The sequence below is a fragment of the Garra rufa genome, chromosome 8 (genome assembly GCF_049309525.1).
Source record: "Garra rufa chromosome 8, GarRuf1.0, whole genome shotgun sequence".
Classification (NCBI taxonomy): Eukaryota; Metazoa; Chordata; class Actinopteri; order Cypriniformes; family Cyprinidae; genus Garra; species Garra rufa.
Genome location: NC_133368.1, coordinates 22,154,115 through 22,178,053, shown reverse-complemented (window position 1 = coordinate 22,178,053; position 23,939 = coordinate 22,154,115). Strand labels below are relative to the sequence as shown.

The 23,939-nt window shown below is 38.1% G+C and overlaps 1 protein-coding gene across 1 annotated transcript; it reads right to left on the bottom strand.

Annotated features, from left to right (window-relative positions):
• Positions 1 to 1,728: 1,728 nt before the first annotated feature.
• On the bottom strand, positions 1,729 to 22,904 carry rev1 (REV1 DNA directed polymerase). The gene is made up of 22 exons (XM_073845608.1): positions 22,672 to 22,904; positions 17,720 to 17,786; positions 16,521 to 16,653; positions 14,589 to 14,757; positions 14,222 to 14,506; positions 13,419 to 14,125; positions 12,373 to 12,477; positions 12,152 to 12,268; positions 11,911 to 12,037; positions 10,333 to 10,461; positions 10,069 to 10,223; positions 9,073 to 9,192; positions 8,611 to 8,831; positions 8,326 to 8,498; positions 7,371 to 7,612; positions 6,933 to 7,129; positions 6,181 to 6,414; positions 5,958 to 6,069; positions 5,331 to 5,524; positions 5,055 to 5,196; positions 3,430 to 3,532; positions 1,729 to 3,257 (listed from the first exon to the last, which is right to left on the bottom strand). The coding sequence occupies exons 2-22, from the start codon at positions 17,774 to 17,776 to the stop codon at positions 3,146 to 3,148; spliced, it is 3,834 nt and encodes a 1,277-aa protein (XP_073701709.1). The 5' UTR covers positions 17,777 to 17,786; positions 22,672 to 22,904; the 3' UTR covers positions 1,729 to 3,145.
• Positions 22,905 to 23,939: the final 1,035 nt, after the last annotated feature.

Below are 23,939 nucleotides of genomic sequence, written 5' to 3'. Positions count from 1 at the left end.
TACATTACAAAGGCAGATCGTACTAGAAGTACATTTTAAAATTGTGTATAGCCTATACAAAATCCGCTCTAGTGGTACAATTTTTTTTATGATTATCAAATGCGACCAAATATATAAATGCAAAATAAATTTAATAAATCATTGTCTTTGAATAGAAATGTGCCTCTTCAAATGCACCAATTGTAATATTGTACCTCAGTATTGTGGTATTATTTGTACATAGGGTTGCCACCCGTCCCTTAAAATACGGAATCGTCCCGTATTTGAGAATGAAATTGCGCGTCCCGTTTTGAATCAATACGGGACGGGTTTTGTCCCGTATTTTTATAAAAAATTTTAAAGCAGCATCTCATGCAAATAATCACTGCGGTAAAGCCAGCCGCGGTTCAGAAAAACACGGCCCATCCAGCCGCGATTGATTTTAAGTGTGCGCGCATATTACAGTGATTACGGTAGTTTTAGAAACAACACAGAGAGAACGCGCTTACAGAGCGCTTTTCATTAGACGCCCAGGACTGAGAGATAACACTACAAAATGCTCGTGAATTTTTACTTACTCATCTATTTGCATTTATGCTTTAATATCCGTTTTATTTATTGGTGTACTTGACGGTTCTTTTCTGAGAAATGGGACTTTAGAGTCTAATAAGTAGAAAAAAAAACAATGATCAGTTCTTATTCAGGACGGCCCATATTATATGCAAAACTCATATGAAACCTTTTTACTGCAGCATTTTTGAGATATGGGACATTATTACATTTTAACGGGGTATATAGACCCCATTTCTAAAAAGTAGAAAACAACAATGATCAGTTCTTATTCAGGACGTCCCATATTATATGCAAAACTCATATGAAACCTTTTTACTGCAGCATTTTTGAGATATGGGACATGATTACATTTTAACGGGGTATATAGACCCCATTTCTAAAAAGTAGAAAAAAACAATGATCAGTTCTTATTCAGGACGTCCCATATTATATGCACAACTCATATGAAACCTTTTTACTGCAGCATTTTTTAGATGACCCCCCCCCCCCCGAATGCGTCCCTTATTTTTGGGTATTAAAAGTGGTAACCCTATTTGTACATCACCACAAGCTAACTTTCCTCAGTGTTATTAAACCACAAAACCAGTAAATTTTTTGAAATTGACAATAAATAAGCTTTCCATTGATACCTGGTTTGTTAGGATAGGACAATATTTGGCCGAAATCTGGCTTCTGAGGGCTCAAAAAAATCTAAATATTGAGAAAATCGCCTTTAAAGTTGTTCAAATGAAGTTCTTAGCTATGCATACTAATCAAAAATTAAGTTTTGATATATTTACGGTTGGAAATTGACAAAATATGTATATGGAACATGATCTTTACTTAATATCCTAATGATTTTTGGCATAAAAGAATCGATAATTTTGACCTATGCAATGTATTTTTAGCTACTGCTACAAATGTACCTACGACTTAAGACTGGTTTTGTGGTCCATGGTCACAGATAGTTATGTACAGTGACAGTTATCATATCACTCATTTCACCAGAGATAGAATGCTTTTTTTTTTTTTTTTTTTTACCTTTCCCCTTTTTTCAAGGTATCTTATTTAATTAGCACAGTATGAAAAGTTTTCTGTTACATTTTTATCATTGTTAGTGACATTATTTATAGATAAATTTTAGCCTGATCAACAAATTATAAATACATACATTAAAACAACAACAACAAGACAGTATCACTTATCCAAATTTATTTGCAAATTTAGAAAACATACAAATTATGTCACAGCTTCAGGTCTTCAGGCACGGGTCATTCTGTCATGACAGATTTTTGACCAAATACTAATTTGTAGGCCTTCCTCTCTGTAATGTCATGATAATGTGAAAGAACAGATGTCTGGTTCTTGAGCAGCTTCTTAAAAACTAGAAAGTACAAATTTTGAGGAGTCAAGTACATTCTGTTTATACATAAAGCCAAACCTACATTGAACAGGTATTGAGAGGAAAATGCTTCATTTGGAATGTTGTCCTGAATTATCTAGACATATTATGCAGTTCACATCCAACTGATTGAAAAACCCTTCCTTTCCTCCAGCACCGCATCCACAAATTTAGAATAAAAGACTGAGAAGCATGACAAGACATTTGAAACTCAATTTAGTAAAATTAACCTGGCCAATGTTTTAATCTTTCTCTTCATAAATATTTATCTCTCTCTTTCTTAGCTCTTTTACACATACAGACAAACATACAATAATAAACGATCAATAAGAGGGAGTAATATTTTTTCTAGAAAAACAAATGTTAGCTTTACATAAAATGTTAGTATCAACATGCTAAACTGACTTTGATAGAAGAGGTTGTTTTCTCCATTTCCACTTTTAACTTGGACTGACCCATAAAAGGCAAATAACATGCCACTCCATTCTGCTTTGCTACAAAGTCTGTAAATATTTCTGAGGCTTTCAATATAAACACATGTTTTGAAGTACAAGAAATGAAGACAAGAAAGATTCAAAAAAGCTAACGAAAACCAAAGAGGCTTGCTTTGCTTGGTTTAGGACAGTCAGTGCATTTAAAACATTCAAAAAAAGTTCTGGTAACATTGTATAACCAGGTTGTACATGTTAATATTAGTTAACCCAATAGTCAACATGACCTAAAAATCAATAATGCTTTAACCAAGATTAATAAGTGCTGTAAAACCTTCATTTTTACGTATACATCTTTAAATGCTATGAAAGTAGTGTATGTTAATATTGGTTAATGCATTAATAACTAAGAACTAGTAAAATAGCACATGTATGAATTAACAATAACCAAGTTTAATAAATGCTGTCAAGACACTTAATGCATTTACTAATGTTAACAAATACAACCTGATTGAAAGGTGCTACCAAAATATCTCTAGACTGTCTAGAGAATTGACATCATGATGAAAGAAAGTTTTCAGCTGCTTCTGAATGTAGCTGGTATGCTCATCTGTTCCTCATCATTCCTCATTGGCATGACCTTCAATCCTCTGTGTTCTCTGAGAAGCTGAGAAGAGGACAAGCGATGCTACAATGATTGGCAGACTCAAGTGGTTTTGTTGTCATGATGAGGTGGCAGGTCTGGGCTGATGTCACAGTGACTGAGGTTAGGACGGTCCTCCTATGAGATCTTTAGAGTGCTACCATAGGTTTGTTGTACCACTACCTGCACATTGTCAAGGATGAAGTCAAAGGCCATGCTCCATACCGACTCTGACGACTGCTGCATAAGTCTGAAACCAAGAGATAAAACAATGAAATGGTCAATGTAGGTCAACCTACACTACTGTTCAAAAGTTTGGGGTCGGTAGGGTAGTAAACAGTAGTGTATTTTTACTACTGGTGAGATTTAGAATGTACTGGTGTTAATTGCAAGAATTAGTGAGGGAGAATTCAGAGCAATACCTCTTCATGTATTTGATGACAAGGTAGAGTTTCTCCAGGTCTTTATACTCCACAAGTTCTGTGCAGTACTTCACCACCTGGAGAATGTCCTCTTCCATTGGTTCTATGAATACGCAGCACCAAACAAATAAACCAACTGCACAATGCAAATATACACTTTGCTTTGCGAAGTTTCAGTTTTCTCATGTTTTACGTTGCTGCCTTATGTTAAACTGCTTTAAAATGTTTTTTCCCCCACATCAATCTACACTCTATAACACTATAATGGCAAAGCAACAACAACAACAACAACAACAACAACAAAAAAAACATTTATGAACATAGGTGTTCATAACCTTATCTGAGACAGTTGAAACTTCATATTGCTTGTAGATGTTACTACACTTAGAGTAAAGTTAACCTGTGGCAAATTTATTTGAATGAGTATGATTTTGAAAGACACACGTCTTAAGAGGTCTAACAGCTGAAAATTCATATCAGAGCAAAAACCAAGTCCTGAGGTAAAAAAAAAAGAGGTCTGTATAGCTCAAAGACAGGATTGCATCAATCCACACATCTGGGGAAAAGTTAAGAAAAAAATCAGCTGTATTGAAGGATCACAGAAGCATGTAGTCTCCGTTACCCTTAAATGGAAGAAGTTTGAAACAACCAGGACTCTTCTTAGAGCTGGCCTCCTGGCCAAATGAAGCAATCGATGGAGAAGTGCTTTGGTTGGACTGGTGACCAAGAACGTGATGGTCACTTTAGTTGAGCTCCATGATCATATATGGAGATAGGAGAAATCTACAGAAGGACAAACATCGCTGTAACACTCCACCTCCACTAATCTGGTCTGTATGGCGGTGTATCCAAACTCAATATTCTTCTCAGTGAATACACATTAAACATTAAAAATTTGCAAAAAAAAAAATTCCTAAAGGACCCTCAGACTGTGAGAAACAAGATACTCTGGTCTGATGAACCTCAATTCCAAGCATCATGTCTGAGGAAAACCAGGCACTGCTCATCACCTGCAGAGTACCATCATGCTGTGTGGCAGGGACTCATCAGAGTAGAAGAAAAGCTCAATGCATCAACATTTTAATGAAAACCTAGTCCAGAGCATTCAGAACCTCAGACTGGGCAGAAGGTTCGCCTTCCAACAAGACAATGACCCTAAGCACACAGTAAGAGTGGCTTACAGACAACTCTGTGAATGTTGTTGTGAATGTGGCCCAACCAGAGCCTGGGTTAAACCCAATCAAACATTTCTGGCGAAACCTGAAAATGTGCGTCTGCCCCCATCCAAGCTGACAGAGCTTGAGAGGTGAAGAGGTAAGCAGAAGAATGGCAGATAATTGCTAAATGCAGATGTGCAAAGCTTGCCGCATCCCCTAAAAGACTTGAGGCTGTAAAGGTGCTGAGTTATGAGTTATTGAATACTTATGCAATGTACTTAAATGTAATTTATTTGATTTATTTATTTATTTACAAAGTTCTGATAATTGTTTTTGTTTTGTCATTATGGTGTATGGAGTATAGATTGATGAGGGGGGGGGGGGGTAATTTGAAGCAGTATAACATAAGGCAACAACATAAAGCGCAAAAAAAGGGACTATGAATACTTTAACAAGAATTTAACATACCTGAGATGGTGGTGACCCATTCACGAAGCAGAGTTCTGATGTCACTGAATTCATAAGCTCCAGCTAGGGTTGGGACTGGGCGGGGATTAAATTTGGACAGCGTCTCTGGGACATCTGTGCTCGGGCATTGTACATTTTCAGTCTACCAATAAAAAACATCTCAGATAAATACTTTTTTCCCAAAAAATTTTGAACACAGATGTATTTAAAGTGTATCAAGTGGCTGAAGATATTATAGATAAACAGGAGAATATTATAACTGGATAACAAGCTTACTTTGAGGCCTGGCTGTTTGAGTGGCAGAGGAAGTGTTTTGGAGGGGCTGGATTTGGCAGGGCTGTTTCCAGGAAATAGTTTTTTTTGTGGACTTGGACCCTTTTTGGCAGGACTAGCATTTTTCTTTTTGTAGCGGCGCTTTAATTTCCCCACTGCAGGCTGCTTTAGTTGAGGAAATGGGTTTTTTTGTTCAACTACAGAAACGAGAGAGAAAGGTTGGAGATACAGTATATGGTGCGCAGTATTTGTTGATTACTTAATTCTAGAAACATCAATATTAAATCGATAAGATAAAAATTGTGTTATTTTTATGGCAAATGTCAACAACTGGCAAATATTTTACATCTATACTACTTTGTTAATAAAAAGTCAGATAAAACACACTAGGACTAAATTTAGGAATCACATTATAACATAAAGTATGATTTCAATAAGATCTTAAAAGTACTGTGTGAGTGCTCATAATGACAGAAATTAGCTCTAGGATGTCAGCTACATAGGGTTAATTTTTTTATGCACACAGTTCAACTATTAGGTACGCGCAAAGCAACTTTCTCCAACCTGTGGCCTCAAAGGGAAAACACTCTTCAAGTGATACAATAACACCCCTACTTATTTTTTACTTACCAGCGCTGCTTTGAGCTTGAGCGTAGACTTGAGCATTTGCCTTGTTTCTATAAGCAGAGCACAGCTCTTCCTGAAGCTCTCTGGGAAGAGCTGCAAACACATCTGGGTCAACCTGTTAAAAGTTCAGGCGAGTTAGGATATCTAAAAGACTAGGTTCTGATGGGGAATGTAACACCATTTTACCATGTTTCCCCCCTGTGGTTGGAATGTTAACTGCATGTACCTGGGAGAAGTCAGGGAGCTCTAGTATAATGCCCGTTGTGCATGGTTGACCCGGCTGGTTTGGGAGCTGCAGAACAAGGGTGCCAAGCGAAGGACCTGGAGGTGGAGAAGAGGAGGTTCGAGGTGGGGTTGAGAGATGAAACGAGGTGCTGGGCTGCTCCTCTCTTTGTCTCCAGGTTTGCTCCACCTGTTTCCTTATGTCTACAGGTAAAGCCTCTAAAACAGACTGGTCCACCTAAATCAAGAGGGAAAACAGAGAGCTTTCCAATAATGCATAGACAGCAACACAACTACCATGTTCAAGGCCTAGAAAGGTAGTAAAGACATCATTAAAATAGTCCATGTGACATCAGTGGTTCAACTTTAATTTAATGAAGCTGCGAGAATACTTTTTGTGCGCAAATTAGAGATATGCACACGCATGCTTCGTGGTACTCTAGTGAATGCGCGTCGAATACTGATACAAAAATTGTTGAATAAGGTTATTCTTGTTTTCATTAAATTAAAGCTGAACCACTGATGTCACATGGACTATTTTAACAATGTCCTTACTACCTTTCTGGTCCTTGAACGTGGTATTACCATTGCCGTCTACGCAGGATCAGAAAGATCTGATTTCATCAAAAATATCCTAATTTGTGTTCTGCAGATAAACAAAGGTCTTACGGGGTTTGGATGACACGAGGGTGAGTAATTAATAACAGAAGTTTTCTTTGTTTTTCTTAAGGTACAATCAAACGAAGAGATTCTAACCTGAGAGGGAGACGGCACCTCAATGCTGATGTTTAGGGATGTCCTGACATGGTTGGGGGTGTGTGGGTGGTAAGGTCCTCCTTTACTCGTTCCAGGCATTGGATCTGAGCTGGTGGACGGCAGTGGTGATGACGGAGGGGTAACTCTCTCCAGATTGGAGGAGAAAGCTCTAGATGAAGAAGGGCCGGGCAAATCATCTAAAATACAAGCAACAAAGAAGGCATGTTAAGCGCTAGATACAAACATAAATCCTACACATATACTATAAATCCAGTTTTATCCAGAGTTTAGCTCCAACCATAATCAAACACACCTGAGGGAGAAAATCAAGATATTTAGAGTAACTGGTAGGTGTGTTTGATCAGGGTTAGATCTGAACTCTGCAGGACAGTACAGAGCTGGATTTGAAGAACCCTGTTCTAATCACACTGCTCCGACCTTGTGCTAGAGGGTCTTTCTTGGGGCTCTGGGCAGGCTGTTTGGTCAGCAGCAGGTCTTTGATCGAGCGACTACGAGAGGGTCCTTGTCCTGATGGGTCTGCATGTGATCCCTCCAACTGCTGCACCTGCAGTCCCACTCCCCTCATGTCCTTTGCATCCAACTTCATGGCATGGAATAGCTTAATGGCCTCTGCTGCAATCAGCTGACCACTGTCTGTGGACTGAGCGAGTAAAACAGACCTGCAACGTGACAGCAATGAGAATGTCAAACGTATATCAAAAATAGAGTTTGGTTATCAGTCAATATTAACGATTTAAATAATAGTTAATCAATCTGTATTGGTTAATATTGGATGTTTAAAGGGATAGTTAACCCAAAAATGAGCAGCATGCGTCATGGTACTCCTGAAAATGGCAGAGGACAGTGGACGCGGAAGAGAAAAATTGTTGAATAAAGTCATTTTTTTGTTTTCTTTGTTCACAAAAAGTATTCTCATAGCTTTGTAACATTATGGTTGCACTACTGATGTCACATGGACTATTTTAACTATTTCCTTACTACATTTCTGGGTCTGGGAAAATTTCAGTTTCATTGCTCTCTATGGAGAGTCAGAAAGCTCTCTGATTTCATCAAAAATACCTTAATTTGTGTTCCGAAGATAAACAAAGGTTTTATGGGTTTGGAATGACATGAGGGTGAGTAATTAATGACAGAATTTCAATTTTGGGGTGAGCTATCCCTTTAATTGTGCATGCTTGTTTTCACTTTTTTCTGCTTTTTAAATTTGAAATACCTTTGCCGTCACATAACTTAAAGTTAATATTGAAATTTAGTCATTTTTTCCACTCGGATGTACAACACAATAGAAATTATATGTCAGCACATCACTACCCAAAAAGAAATACAGTGGTTACTTGATAAGACAGTGTTAATTTATTCTGGTGCAAGTCACCTGGCAAAGTTGTCACATATCCCATGGCCACCATATTTGGCTGGTTCTACTGGAGCCCCTTGTTTTCGCATCATGACCTTCAGTGTAATCCGGCGACCTCGAAGCCCCGCCCCCTCCAACCTCTTCTGCACCTCCATAGACAGGTTTGAAAGGAAAGACTCCGCTTCTTCAACCTAGCAAAGTATTAGAGGTGATGGGAAACTCATGAGACAGGTCAACAGACTGAGGAGAATGACAGATACAGGATGATTTGCAATTATTGCAGTAACTTGTATACTTCAAAACCTGTGTGAACCGAATGTTGTAGTTCATCTCTGCAGACACAGACTTCCTCTCCTTCTCACTGCGCACAGGCCTGTCATCCAGTCCTCTGCAAAAGCGAAAAAGTGTCTGTCCTGTCCTTGGCCCAAACTCCCTCTGCAGTCGAGAAATGGACAACTGCTGCAGGTCACTGCAAGTACTTACACCCAGGGAGGTCAGCTTGGAGCTCATTGAGCGGCCAACACCTGCACATAAGAACAAAGCAGCACCAGTCTACAAATGAACAAATACAGCAATAAATTCCATTGTAAAATTCAAAGTCGAAAGAAAATCCTGAAAAAAAATCTCAGTTTTCAACAGTTTCCGAAATGTTTCTTGAGCACAAACATATCTGAAGGATTTCTGAAGGATCATGTGATACTGAAGACTGGAGCAATGGCTGAATATTAAATAATAATTATTGAATGTAGGATGCTCTGTACTCACCTGGCAAGCTAGAGACAGGTTGATCCCTGATAAAATCATCCACCTCCTCAGATCTGAGTAGGTACTGCCCGTTTGGTTTTGCCTTACGGGTTGCCATTCGAGCAAGAAGGATGTTGGAACCTAATAAGACGTATAAGGGAAGTTACAAAAGCTATTAGAGATGAAAGAGCACTAGCAACTTCATTACAGTAAAACACACTGTCATTACACTTCATATCACTCATGTTGTTCCAAACCTCTATGGCTTCTGTAGAGGGTAAATTTAAAAAAATATATATATATCCTGGCCACTCTTTTCAAGTTAAAAGTAAGTAAATGAGGATTGGAACTCTGGAATATAGTCATTGGGTTTGCATGGAAATGAGAGAGAGTATAACATTTATATATATAAAAAAAAAAATCTCCTTTTGTGTTCCATGGACGGAAAAAAAGTTATAAAAGTTTGGAACAAAATAAGGGTCATTAAATGGTTAGTTCACCCAAAAATGAATAATCTGTCATTAATTACTCACCCTCATGTCGTTCCAAACACATAAGACCTTCATTTATCTTCGAAACAAAAATTTAAGATATTTTCGCAACGCAACTGACACAGAAAGGGACATCAGTGGTTCAACTGTAATGTTATGAAGCTATGAGAATACTTTTTGTGTGGCAAGAAAACAAAAATAATGAGTTTATTTAATAATTTTTCCTCTTCTATGTCAGTCAGTTTTCTTTCACAGTATTCTTGTAGTTTTTCAACCATTACGGTTGAAACACTGATGTCACATGGACTATTTTAATGATGTCCTTACTACCTTTCTGGGCCTTGAACGTCATAGTTGTGTTGCTGTCTATGCAGGGTTAGAAAGCTCTCAGATTTCATAAAATATCTTAAATTGTATTCTGAATATGAAAGGTCTTACGGATGGTAATTTATCAACATAAGGGTGAGTACTTAATAAGAGAATTTTCATTTTTGGGTGAACTATCCCTTTCAATAAATTCTTTTACCCATTCCAACTGAAGCAGAGCAACCAGTCTTCTCCTTTATGTCTTCACGGATGGCTCGTGCCAGATCATCAGGTGTAACCCCCAGCTCAACCAGAAGATTTGTGGCATCTACCAGCGCCTCATCACAACTTAATGCCTCAATGTTATGAGTGTAGCTACAAAACAAACATCCGTCAAGCAAAATAACTCTTGCATTTGTCTGCTGGGTTTAGAAATAACGTAGCAATTCAACAAAGAAGCTGTAACAAACATTATATCTCTTACCTGGCCAGGGTCTCATACATGGACAGTGCCACTTCTTTATATGCCTGGAAGTCATATGGAACAGACTGCAGATCAGGACAGAGTTGCTTAGCCCGGCCAAAGAACATGCCATTTCGCACACCAGCCTGCCTGTAAGAGAAGAAAACAGAGTAACAGGTACTGCTGGAAGTCATATTGTATTAAAAACAGTACATGTTAGGAAATATCCTCATATTATTATAAACTTGTGTGTCGTTCTGGAATGACCTTTTCTACAGTGGGTATAAACAATCAGGTCCTATCAGTTGGAAAAATTATAGAAATTTAGTTTAAAAAACATTTGGGGGCCTCAAAATAAGACAAAGTATGCATTAAGGTAAGCTTAAAAAAGACGAATTATGGTCTTAGACAATCATGATCAAGGAAGCCTAAATTACAAGTGTGACTTGGAGAAAATCTAGAGAAGTTATGTAAATTAATAAAATATTGAAATGTATAATATTTTTTAGTTCTGCAAAGCTCCAAAATATGTAATTAGGCAAACATTCTAAAATATTTAAAATTCCTTATAGAGTAAAACACAAACATCTAAATTAAAATGTAATTTTGAAACTATTTTAATTTGAATTATAATTATTTTAGCTACTCATTTTAATCTAAAAGGACAATCCTAGTTTCTGCAAGTTAGAAAAAAAGCTTTGAAAACAAAACTGTCATTACATCAAATGTACCAATGGAAACCTACACATGGCCCTATAAAATCTGTTTTTTTTTTCCCCAAAATATATTTCTGTGGACAATGGAGGTCAATAATAAAAAAACTAAATTAAAAAAAAAAAAAAGAGAGAGAATTTGCTAATTTACTACTAAAAGTTTTTAAAAATGGAATGGATGTTTTGCAGATACTGACATGTCAATTTTAAAATCTTTTTGAAGGGTTCATGTTGCACCAGCGTTGTTTTTGACAACCATCTTAGATTTAGTCTTAGTCTTTTGGACTAAAATGCTTCTTAGTTTTAGTCAAATTTTAGTCACTTTAGTCAAAAAAGGGAAAAAAGTAGTCTTTTAACAAATTAATGTAGGTCAGTAAGTATTTTGCTGTTGGGTAGTGTCACTTATAAGTTCTGAAAATAGCAGATCTATAGTTCAACACAATGTGAGCTTCCGGATCGACTATTTTCACCAATAATTACAATAATGAAGGAATGTTTTAGAACATAAAAGACAAACAAGGATGGAATGCTAAAACGGCTTGCCATACTAGTATAGCAAAGAGTATTTAATGCTAAAACGGCTTGCCATAGCGTCAGATACTTTTTAAGCTTTAATTGGCATGCACAATAAGCGGAAATCTCATGTATTTTAAACGTCTGACGGACCACCCACTAACATTTGTCTATTCTCGTCTCGTCAACGAAAACTCACACGTCTCGTCATGTTTTAGTCATCAACGAGCCATTTTTATCTCGTCTTCGTCTCGTTATCGTCATGAAAAAAAGTGGCGTCAACGAAATGATTTTGTCATCGTCATCGTTGACGAAAACAAGACTGTGTTGCACAAAAAAAAAAAAAAGAGCCTAGCATGTTTACAAGAAATACCTGGCCTCGTAACTGCAAGATGCAATCTCAGCCATAGAGAGGGCAGCCAGGTCCAGATCCACTCCATTACTGGGAACTTCATCACCATGTGGAGATGGGGTCATCTCAAGATCATCATCTGTTTTCTCTAAATCAGAAAGAACAATGATCACCTAGATTCAAACTTCAAAACGTATACTAAATTCATTCTGGACTTCAAGCAAAATGTAACCAACATATTACTTCTAGAACCTGTGCTTACCTTTCCTATACTGTTTCTGTTTCCTCTGGTAGTACTGAAACTCAAGCTGAGGATTTGCACCAGGTCGCTGTGCAACACGGCCTGGACCGCGGTTACTTGTCACTGCAACCGGTTTACCTGGAGTACAGATTGACCATCAGTAAAAATGATAAGTAAGTGCTATCAAAATCAACAACAAGCTTCACCACTTTCCTCCAATTCACTTTAAAAAAAAATCTTACCAATGAGATCTGGTCTATGTCTGATCCCTACAGACACAAAGAAGCAGTCCATGTCCACATGAAGAACGCAGGACTGACGCACCTGAGGAGCAGCCATTAAGGAACCTGGGCAAAAGATAAAAACAGAAACTCTGCATCACAAAGGCACATGCTTTTCAACAACATAAAGAAATGTAGCTGCAAGCAGCGATTACTGGGGTTCAAGCTCTTTAAGGCATTTAAGCACATATGAAAAAAGACATTACATATGATTTAGCAAGCCATTAATGACCTAAATCAATGATAGGAAGAGGCATTTTTGGCAAATCCAGATCAATTTTTAACGCTTATGACTGTTATAGTTACAGCTGTGGTCTGATCTCCCTAAAACATTGCATGCTTGTTTAGAATCACCTGTCGCAAGTTTTGAGTTTTCATTTAGGCTTTACAGACTTTTGGGCATATTTGGACAGGCCCCTTTTTTAAACAACTAGTTCATAGTAGTTTTTTCACATTTTCTGAAACAGTTAACAAACGGTTTGATTGACAGCAGTGGTTCCAGAAGCAAAATTGTTCAGAACACGGAGGTCTTTCGTATGATGTGTGAAAAACCACATAATATACAATCATTTACGCCCTTGAAAAATGCGGCATTTCAAATGTTTCAGCATCCTTATGTGACGGAGAGTCGAAAGTTCAGCTTTTTTTTGATAATTACTGATATTTACTCTCCAGAGAATCTTTCTGCACTGGTTTGGTTTCGATCTGGCGAAAAACCTAGGACTAGTTCGCAAAAGTAAATTTTTTTAAAAAAATGAGAAACATCCGAAAATTTCGCCAGGGTGACGGACAAATCCGAGGCACGCCAGTCGTGAGCCAAAGATTCCAATGATATGAGACACTTGAGCCGGTGACGAAGGGTTTAGGAGTTATGAGCGTTATTTTACTTTTGATCGATGTAGCACCCCAGTCAGGCCGATTGGGGCGAGCCTGGGTGACGTTGTGGACAGTGTGAGTCCTACCAACCCCTAAATATACAAACACCACAAACCACAAAGGCAAGATACCTGAACTGCAATTAGCTTTGAACTTTTTCAGTTTCTCTTTTCCAGAGAAAACCACTCCTCCTGCTGCTCGCCTCCTGCTCTGAAGGGTGTTGACGTACTCTGAGAACTCATTCCGCCACGTAGAAATATGATGTAGCCTTGAGTGAGAAAAGAACTCAGATATGATTCCAGCCTCTGCTCCCTGGCCTGGCCTTCCTGGCTGATTGCTAGAGTCTGCAAGAGTGGAGGAGTTAGGGGTCATGTGATAGCTCCCATTGAGTCTAACTTTTGTCTGATCTCCTCCCTTCTGAGGAGCAGCTGACGTTCCTAGATTAGATGTTGGTTTTTGATGGAGGTCCTTTTGCATATTGTGAAGACCAGGCTGCTTTGCAGGACTGGCAGAGGATGTTAAGGACCTCTGATGGGTATTTGCTTTTGACCCAGCATAAGAGCAGCTGGGCTCTTCACTATCCCTGCATTCAGCCTGTGGGAGGTGAGACTGATGGGACCCTGTGTCAACAACATGTAGAGGATGTTCTGCAAAAGAGTCCTGAGGCTTTAAGGCACCATTCACAGGGTGTACATAACCGTTAGTTAACAAAGTGTCTTGTGAGCCTCTTGGCAAAAGGGCAAAGGCGTCATCATCATCATAATCATCTCCATCATGAATCCCATTAACTCTAGGCCTCTCTGTATCCTCCTCAGAGATGATGCTACAGGAACCATTTCTGTCAGACAAAAAAAGAAACAATATTAAATAATTTCCCAAATGTTTTCTGACACTGACATATGCCAATGGATCTCTGTTTATAAAGCATACTTACAATCTGACATCTAGCTGGTGATTGGTTCGCTCAGTGTTAGTGCCCAAGTTAGTTGCTGTGTGGTTAGTGTGAGTGGATTTGAGAACTTCTTTCGAGAGGGTTTGAGTGTGGCTGGGCTGAGGTTTAATGATGTCTGACTGGGGGTGGCTTGGAGTGAGTTTGGATAGATCATGGCTGGACGTCAAATTCTGCTTTCCTTGTGCACAAACACTGGTAAAGTTCAAGCCTTTTTGCTTCGCATAGAGCTGATACTGGACGTGTGAAAGTAGGTGGCCTGCCTTTATACTGCACAAAAACAAACAAAAAACTTAGTATGCATATAATATCATGCTTCTATAAATTGCAATGTGCACACAAAAACACACACCTGTCTGTGATCCACTCTGGTCGCACTACTTTCTCTCCCTTGAGATCTTGTATTTTGTTGTTGGGGAGGTTGGAGGCAATAATATGTGTGGTTTTGGAGCGAGTGTAATAGAGATGGAACTGCCCACCATGCAGCATCATCAGCCTGCGCAGCTCATCCGCACACGGATCTACATACAAAAAAAACACACAATACAAGAAACATTCAGCTATGGTGCTCAAATAGGAAACACAGACTTAAGCCCAGCCTGCAAGGTTTCCTCAGAATCATTCAACTTCATTTTTCCAATTCATTTGGTTATTCTTGTATATAAAAATTAGTGCTGAAATTAATTAATTGTGATTAATCCCACCTAATCCTCTTTAAATTAATGAAGAAACAACATAAAGATACTATATTTTTAACATTTGTTGACTATTTTATTTATGACCGAAGGTATCACTGATACCAATATTACTGATGTCTCTAGGAAATTGTTTTTTCCCCTAATATTGAGCCATTGACTACAGCCATTCAACATTACAGTATAATTAAGAGTAATTTTAACATTTTTAATTTTAACTTTAAAAAATAACTAATAATAAAATTCTAATTTAAGTGAACTTGACATATCTTGACATAAACCTATTATAATAAATGTTATTTTCAGCTATCTGTGCCCTTCAGCAAGTAGGAAATACACAGAAATTGAATAAAGTTATCAAACACTAATTTTTTAATTGAATGCAGATGAATCCTTAAAGCTATAAAAAGTTATTTCTTTTGTTCTTTGATTATTAGATAAGCAGCTGGGTTATTAGGTTATTTGGCTGCTACTACTTTAAGAGCTGTCGCTGCTAAACATGACACGGCTTTGATACGGCTCAGTTTCATTCTCATTGAAAAGATACTGCGTGCACCACCATATTTGTGCGTGAAATTGAAGAGCATGCGCTCCAAGCACAGTATAACGGGTGATAGGATACGTAAATTTGTATTATTTATTTAATAATGTTAATGAAAAAATGCATTTAATAAAATAACAACTACAATAGTGCTAATAATATCTCTATAAAAACATATAGCAATACTGTTCTCATTAAATATTAAAATTATTGTGTTGGCATTAATAATTACTTGTGGTGTCAAAATTAGAGTGTTAACGCAGGCAATTAATTTTTTCAGTTTAACGTTTTAAAAATATTTAACGCAATTAACGCAGGGGCGGAGTTAGGTTTGACTTATTAAGAGAATAGTCATGGTCTAAAAGGACAACCCTTTTAGACCATGCACGCTGACCATTTTTCCTGTTGTTAAACTAGCAAAAGTGGATTCGAACACGTGCACCTGTGCGCCTTAGATCATGCGCTTAGATTGTTAAAACAAGGGCCAATTATAATGGGTTTATGTGGAAATTGTTAACAAATTAAAAGTTGCTTTTTAAAGTCTAAAAAAAATTTTTTTAATTAAAAACTCATTTTAATTATACTGTAATGTTGAATGGCTATGGTCAATAGTTAAATATTAGGGGAAAAAATTCAGAGACATCAGTTGGTATCAGTGATACTTGCCTTCAGTCGTAAAAAAAATGGCATTAAATAAATATAAAAAATATACTTTGTTGTTTCTACACTAATTTAAAGATGATATGTGCAATTATTGCAATATAAAAGTATAATTAAAAACTTTAATGTTAGGTGGGATTAATCACGATTAATTGCAATTAATTTCAGAAAAAAATGCATGATTAATTCGTTTTTTTAATCGACTGACAGCACTAATAAAAACAAATAATAAACAATAATTGTTGATTATAAAATATGATGCTGCTGCTGCTACTCCACATGCATTATGCAGTAAAACTGATGTCATTTCAGGAAGTAAGTTTGTTTTCCTGTTCACAGTTGTTATTACAGCACATGTGGGTGGTGAGGATGCTGGAAGAGATCTGACCTGTGTATCCATTGACGTAGATAGCAACACCACTGAAGATACAGGAGGACGTTCCTTCTTTCTGTTTCTCTCTCGGGGCGTCCTTCTGAAACTGCTCCTCAAGCTTAGAGATTTTTGCAGCCATGTAACCTCCCTAAAAAATTCAACAAACAAATCTGTGATGTTAATTAGACTTAAATTCCCAATAAAAAAAATCCCATTCACATCAACGCAACCTCATAAGACCAGGTAACAAGACAAAGCAGAGAGTACACACAGACCAAGCACACTTATACAGTAGAAAACAATTCTAACCCCTGTAAATATGAACAGACTGCAATACAGACACACGCACAAAGAAAAACGTGCAGCGTCTGGCTGACAAGCGTTTGATTACGCCTCAGACATTCAATGAGACTGGAGGTGCAAGTCTGCCCTGCTGGCACGGCGACTCTGTCTCCATGGCAACGGATGGAACGCTGGGATTCAGGAGTTGAGCCTGAACCAATAAACAGACTCACACACACGAAAATACTCCACAATACTCACCCTCTCCACCTGTACTGACGGGAAATTCCCCTGAATCTAATTAATATAACCTGAGATATGACAACACACAAGGCCTGAAGGCAACGACTGTGCTGTGTTTAATTAAACTAAAAAAATCTGCACAATATAATTGTCATACTGTACATGAACCAGCAAGATTTGCTTTCACGTGAAATCGGGGGTCTGTTATTTTGTCTGCAAATTATTAAATTAGTAACTGCAAATCAACTGCACAAACTCCATTCATTCGGTTCTCAAAATTGGTGGCAACACATTATGGTCATATTATCAGGGAAATACTGTGAAATGTTATCAGTAAAGACAGAAGCTCTTGGAGTCGTTTATGCTAGCGTATCAAATCTCTCGCCATGCTCGGACTGTGGCGGCAGAGCAGAGGTGCTGGTCACAAGTGAGGAAAATTGAGATTACTCGCTGGTGTAATACAAATGAAAACCTGTCTAGACTTTAGCAGTAACAGACACATACACACACCAGCTCTCACATGAAGGGGAGTGTTCGACTGGTAGAGACGCAGTCTATGGTTTTGAGGGAATTTAAGGACAAGTAAAAACAGCACGTCAGAGGACGACTCAACTGTGAAAAAACAGCTGCTGAGCCTCCCTGTTTTCAATAATAAACACATTTCTTAATAAAGAACAACAGACTCTTACCCGTCCTCCCCACCCATCTTCTTCGCTGACTTTCTTTCTCCATCCATCTCGACTCATACTGAGGGACCTGAAAGACAACAAATTAATGGAATGAGTCAAAAACTATGAAAATGAACATGAGAACAAAACATGCACATCTGTTCTCTTCCTCACTCTGCATTTACAGACTCAAGGAAAGCGAGATACTGTACATACAAGTGCTACTGCTTTAATTAGCAGGCAGATGAGTGACTCCTTTAATAAAGAAAATGAAATGCATCTGAAATGCTGAATCCTGAGCTGAGAATAAATCTAATCAATTTTATTTGTATAGTGCTTTTCACAAGACATTGGTTCAAAGCAGCTTTACAGAAAAACATGTTAAATGTTTATAATACTTTAATACTTTCATGTTTCATGGTTGCATGTTGCAGATTAGAGCCGGGATATAATATAGCTCACATTTCTCAATGATATACAGTTGAGGTCAAAAGTTTACATCCCCCTTTCCGAATCTGCAAAACGTTAATTATATTACCAAAATAAAAGAGATCATACAAAATGCATGTTACTGTTTATTTAGTACTGACCTGAATATGACATTTCACATAAAAGATGTTTACATATAGTCCACAAGAAAAAATAATAGTTGAATTTATAAAAATGACCCTGTTCAAAAGTTTACATTCTTAATAGTGTGTTGTTACCTGAATGATCCACAGCTGTGTTTTTATGTTTAATGATAGTTGTTCATGACTCCCTTATTTGTCCTGAACAGTTAAACTGCTTGCTATTCTTCAGAAAAATCCTCCAGGTCCCACGTATTCTTTGGTTTTCCAGCATTTTTGCATATTTGAACCCTTTCCAACAATGATTGTATATTCAGATCCATCATTTCACACTGAGGACAACTGAGGCACTCATATGCAACTATTACAGAAGATTCAAATGCTCACTGATGCTTCAGAAGGAAACAAAGCATCAAGAGCCGGGGGGTGTAAACTTTTGAACAGAATAGAGATGTATACTTTTTTTTTTTAATAAATGTTTCCTAGAAGAAAAAAATAACTTACATTTACCCTGAGCTTCAAATTCAAAAGTTTTCACCCCCAGCTAATGTATGTTTTTTTTCCTTCTGAACCATCAGTGAGTGTTTGAACCTTCTGTAATAGTTGCATATGAGTCCCTCAGTTGTCCTCAGTGAAAAAAGATTGATCTCAAAATCACAGTCATTGTTGGAAAGGGTTCAAATACACAAAAATGCTGGAAAACCAAATAAATTGTGGGACCAGAAAGATTTTTCTGAAGAACAGCAGGCAGTTTAACTGTTCAGGACAAACAAGGGACTTATGAACAACAGTCACTAAACAAACAAACAAAAAAACACAGTTGTGGATTATTCGGGTAACAACACAGCATTAAGAATCAATGTAAACTTTTTAATGGGGTCATTTTTATAAATCCAACCGTTATTTTTACTTGTGGATTATATATGAAAATGTATTTTATGTGAAATATCTTATTCAGGTCTGTACTAAAACAATAGCACACATTTTGTATGATCCCTCTTATTTTGGTATAATAATTAACATTATGCAGATTCTGAAAGGGGGTGTAAACTTTTGACCTCAACTGTATACAATCAAGCAGTTGCATTTTGCAAAGTGAAGACAGACAGAAGCACAATCCTCTAAATTACACCTCACATGGAATTCAAGATCAAATGCACTGCATTCAAGCTAATTCCTAGTCTTTGTAGAATGCATATACCTTACTTCTGAATAACAGAGGTCAAAGGTGAATGGAAAGCACATGACCAGCCTTTTCTCCAAGTACTGCACAGCTTATCAGAGAACAGGTAATTCCTGAAAAATTACTAGAAAAGACCTCTTTCACTCCAAGACTCTCCTTGATCATATGCGACAGATCAGCCCAAACAATGCATCCCAAAAGTAAAAGGTACATTATTCTCATTTCTGTAGCATGTGAGGAGCAGAGCAAGGCAGAATAAACATTATTAGGGATCTATCCTGCTTCCCCCTCTATCATAAAACAAAATCACATACACAATCTCATTCTCCACAGGAAGCTGTATCAAGTGCATCTTCATGCTTATAGTGCAAAACAACGCTTCTAATCGGCCTTGTGCAAAAACGCACCTCCTCTCCACACAGAAGGAACATCTTGCTCGATTTCTTTCTTCAACACACACAGTGCTACAGCAGAATTTTAAACACTAGGCTCTACATGAGCAGCTAGGCTAACTTTATCATCAGCCTGGTCCCTTTACATATCTGAAGTAGTACAGTCTCAGTGTTAGAAAGTAGATCTTTTCAGCAATGTGGTAGTGATGAGAGCACAGAAACTGCACAAATAAGCTAGTTTTGCTGCTTGATATTGCAAATTGGTGTGTCTCACCATATTATTTTAAAGGTCCCATATTGTCAAAATCGAAATTTCCTGGCTTTTTTCATTATAACTGAGGTATAGGGGCTATGTAACTACCATATAAGTTTCAAAACAGTCAATCCACAGGAAAATGCACACAGCCTGCATAAAGTAGCTGTTCATTTTCACGAGCCGCTGTGACTTCCGTTAAAACGTGACATACGATCTACTCAGTCACCACCCAGAGCACCAATCACCGTCCCACCCTCCTTTTGTCAAACCCCCGACAACATCGCGTCCATTTTATTGCTAAACAACAACAACACGAAAACAAGTCGAGAAAACGCTGTTTAGTGGATGGATGTCAAAACTACATCATTGAACAGGCTTCCGAACAACGTCAATATAAGAGACCAGCGGCACGTCAACTTTAGCCTCTTTCACACAGCCATTCCGGAAAATACACGGATAATGTGTCCCATGATTTGTTCCGGAATTGTTTAATTAGGTTCATTCACAGTTGTTTTCCGGAATCTGTGCGTGCTTTACACACAACCCATAAAGACATGTGACGTTTGGATGTGAGGCATAATGCGACGCGTACATTTCACTAAACTGAATCTAACCTGAACAAACTGTGCTTCAGCGCTGATAGTGAGGAGCTCCCTGATCGCTACTTCATTCCACTTTGCACGTATTTTTCCATCCTGAAGAGTCGTACGGTAACGTGTATCATCACTTCAACACTGCCTTTATGGCATTTGGTTCTGGCTTTTGTTCACACAGCGCTCGTTCCCGTAATTTTCCAAAATCAGCGCACATTGTGAAAGGGGCTTTACTAAAGCAACAGTTACGTAGCTTACTGCATTCGGTGTTTGAAAAAGAAAAAAACATTAATGATCATTCTGAAATATCCTGTTGAGTATCAGCTCTCTCTATGGCTCTGGGCTAGGCTACAGCAGTGTTTCTCAACTCCAGTCCTCGGGGCCCACTGCTCTGCACATTTTGTATGTGTTCCTCATTTAAGGCACCTGATTTTGATCATCAGCTCATTAGAAGAAAGATTCATGAACTGAACTGAGTGTGTCAGACTCACAAACATACAAAATGTGCAGAGCAGTGGGCCTCGAGGACTGGAGTTGAGAACCACTGGGCTACAGCATACATGACCATAGTTACTTGTGGTTGGCCTGGCTGTGTGTCACTCAGAAAACAGCAGGCTAATCAGAAGAGAGGCTCATGCATATTAATTAGATGGGCCAAAATCGACCTCTTCTTGACAAAGCTCCTAAAAAAGGAGCTGTAAAAATATATTGAGATGGATTTTGGCACTTATACCGCAAATATATATTCTTAAGGACATCAACAACTAAAATAAACCTTCAGAAATGTGTACAATATGGGACCTTTAATGTATTATCTTAATTTTGAGCTCACTGGTTTGTAGTGCAAAAAGTTTTACTGTTTACTGCACATTGTTATCCTTCTCCTTATTTTCCTATAGCGGGTAATGAACTACAAGTCTCGCCAATAGGCTTACTTCCGCGTTGAAGAAAAGGTGGATACACCTATACATTCAAATTAAACTAAAAGAGTGGCATACCAGTTTTATTTATTGACACATGCTGGATTATTTCTCCTTACCTTACATATTTAATAGACATTTTACTGTACTGAATCAAACTGTGACAGCTTAGGCAATTGGACAAAAACATTTACTGGAAAACATCTGATTATTTTACAGATACCTACTTCATGTACTTCATGCACTTTTGCAGAAGGCAGTCAACTGTTTTACTGTCAATAAAAATAAGTCCAAACACATTTTAAAAAAAATTACTGCTTTTACTGCTGAAAAAACACCTTAAACTAGCCTTTTTGCTAAGCTTATGTGGGCTCACAGCCTGTCCAACCTTGTGCTCAGTTGGTTTACCTGGTCAGCCAGCTGGTCTCACTGCCTGACTAACTGAAAAGTGTCCAAAACTCCTCTAAAACCAGCAACCAAGAATGGCAAAGTGGTTTACGTCGTTTTTTTTTTTTTTTTTTACCATGGATAACTGAGGGAGGGTTTGAAAGAGTTGACAAATGGAAAGAACCGCGTTTACTGAACTGTCAACAAGCAATAACATATTGTATACATCAGAATTAAACATTAAAGACAGTCACAAAACCAGTCGTGATAGCTTCCTAATACAAATTATACTGAATATTGGGTTTATTTAGCTTTAGTTTAGTACATCGGCCGTCACATGGACATGCCTGGCCATGTGAATGAACAGTGGACTCTCTCGGCTAGAAGAAAATACTGTGCAGCAAATTTGGGAAACCGAAATTCGATACAGACGATAAGTTTAGTGGGGCAGTTGATAGAGACAGTGATCAGACACAGAGGAGACTAACAAGGCAAGTGACATTTCGTGCATAATAAACTGGATTCCCACCAACAATGTTGCAGAAGTGCAACACAGCAGCACACATCAAATCGATTAGTTCAATACAGAACAACACAACTGTAGCGTCACTCTGCGTGTGGCGTGAGGTTTCTTTTCAAATCGGAACCTCTGAAAACTGAAATTGTTGCTCACCAATTATCCCCTTCTTTACAGATGTATTTTGTTCAAACCAAAGCGCCTTTGTTTCCGCTCTTGGGTTGCGACCACCCCTTTTGCGTCAGATTTGAGAGATTACTAACAGAGACTTCGTGCATGCTGGGCTCTGTCCATATCAACATGCTCCTGCGACTGCACGATTCAGCCCTTTTACCATTCACTCGTATCTCTCCATTGCTAACCGCTTGCTCACTGTCGGCTCTGCCAGATTTTCTGCTTGTTTTCGGCGTAAGTCCCTCCTCCTCCTCCTCCTCCTCCTCCTCCTCCTCCTCCTCCTCCTCCTCTCAGCCGGGGTCACACAGTGACAGCCCTAGCCCTGTCTGTATCTCACAGCACCCTCAAGCGGTCTGTTAGTCACTCTACACTTGACGCAGCGCGCAGAGAGTTTAGCTTTTGAATTTTAATCACGTTGTACTGACGTCGCCCCGAAATGATCCAATGGCGAAGCTCGGCTTATGTATATTAATTAGGTCGTGACGTTTCGCAAAGTAACTTTCCAATGGCGAGGCCTGGTTTATGAATATTAAGTTACGAGCCTTTACCTTAGTAGGATTCATCATGATTTACAAATTCGCCACGGTTAGTGTTGAATTTAACATCATTGTGATCGAGCACAGTGACAGTCTTTCATGCAAGATGTGAGGTAGACGTTTCAAAGGTCAACCATAACGTACTGAGAAAACATTTTTGTTGATGCTAGTTTGAAAACGGTCTATGCTAGTCTGGCACGTACTGCCCGGTGTCCCCAGTTAACCTGTGGAGCTCAGACACAGGGACTGCCTTATGAAACATCTATTTATAGCTCCAGGAATTGAGTCTAGTATTTAATGCAGAATATATTATGCTAGAGATTACATTACTATGTTTTGTCGCTATTTTTCATTTATTGTGTACATGGCTAGCCCAATAAACAGCTGGTTGGACAGGCATAATAGTACAGTATACAGTACTACTTTAATATACTGTCATATAAAATGCAGAAATTGAAGAGTGAGTGGCACAGAACAGTAAAATATCACAAAGTGATGCTACATTTTGTTCATGAGTTGACTACTAGTTTGAGAGGTGTACAGTTTGTTTTATTGTGCCGTAGCTGTGGTAATGCAACAATTAGCTACATAAACAGTTAAGAGACCAGTAACTTTGGATACAGTGGGAAAAAAAACACCCTTTTGTAAACTGACTGATGGTGTTTAAATGATGCTCACTGTTTGGGTAAACAATTTTATGGAAGCACATTCCTG

Excerpts from the sequence above, each read along its gene's own strand:
- rev1 (XM_073845608.1), bottom strand. The coding sequence starts at position 17,776 with ATGAGTCGAGATGGATGGAGAAAGAAAGTCAGCGAAGAAGATGGGTGG. Across the intron at positions 14,126-14,221 it reads CACCAGCTAGATGTCAGATT|AAATGGTTCCTGTAGCATCA; the intron begins GTAAGTATGCTT and ends TTTGTCTGACAG. Across the intron at positions 12,478-13,418 it reads CAAAGCTAATTGCAGTTCAG|GTTCCTTAATGGCTGCTCCT; the intron begins GTATCTTGCCTT and ends TCTTTTGCCCAG.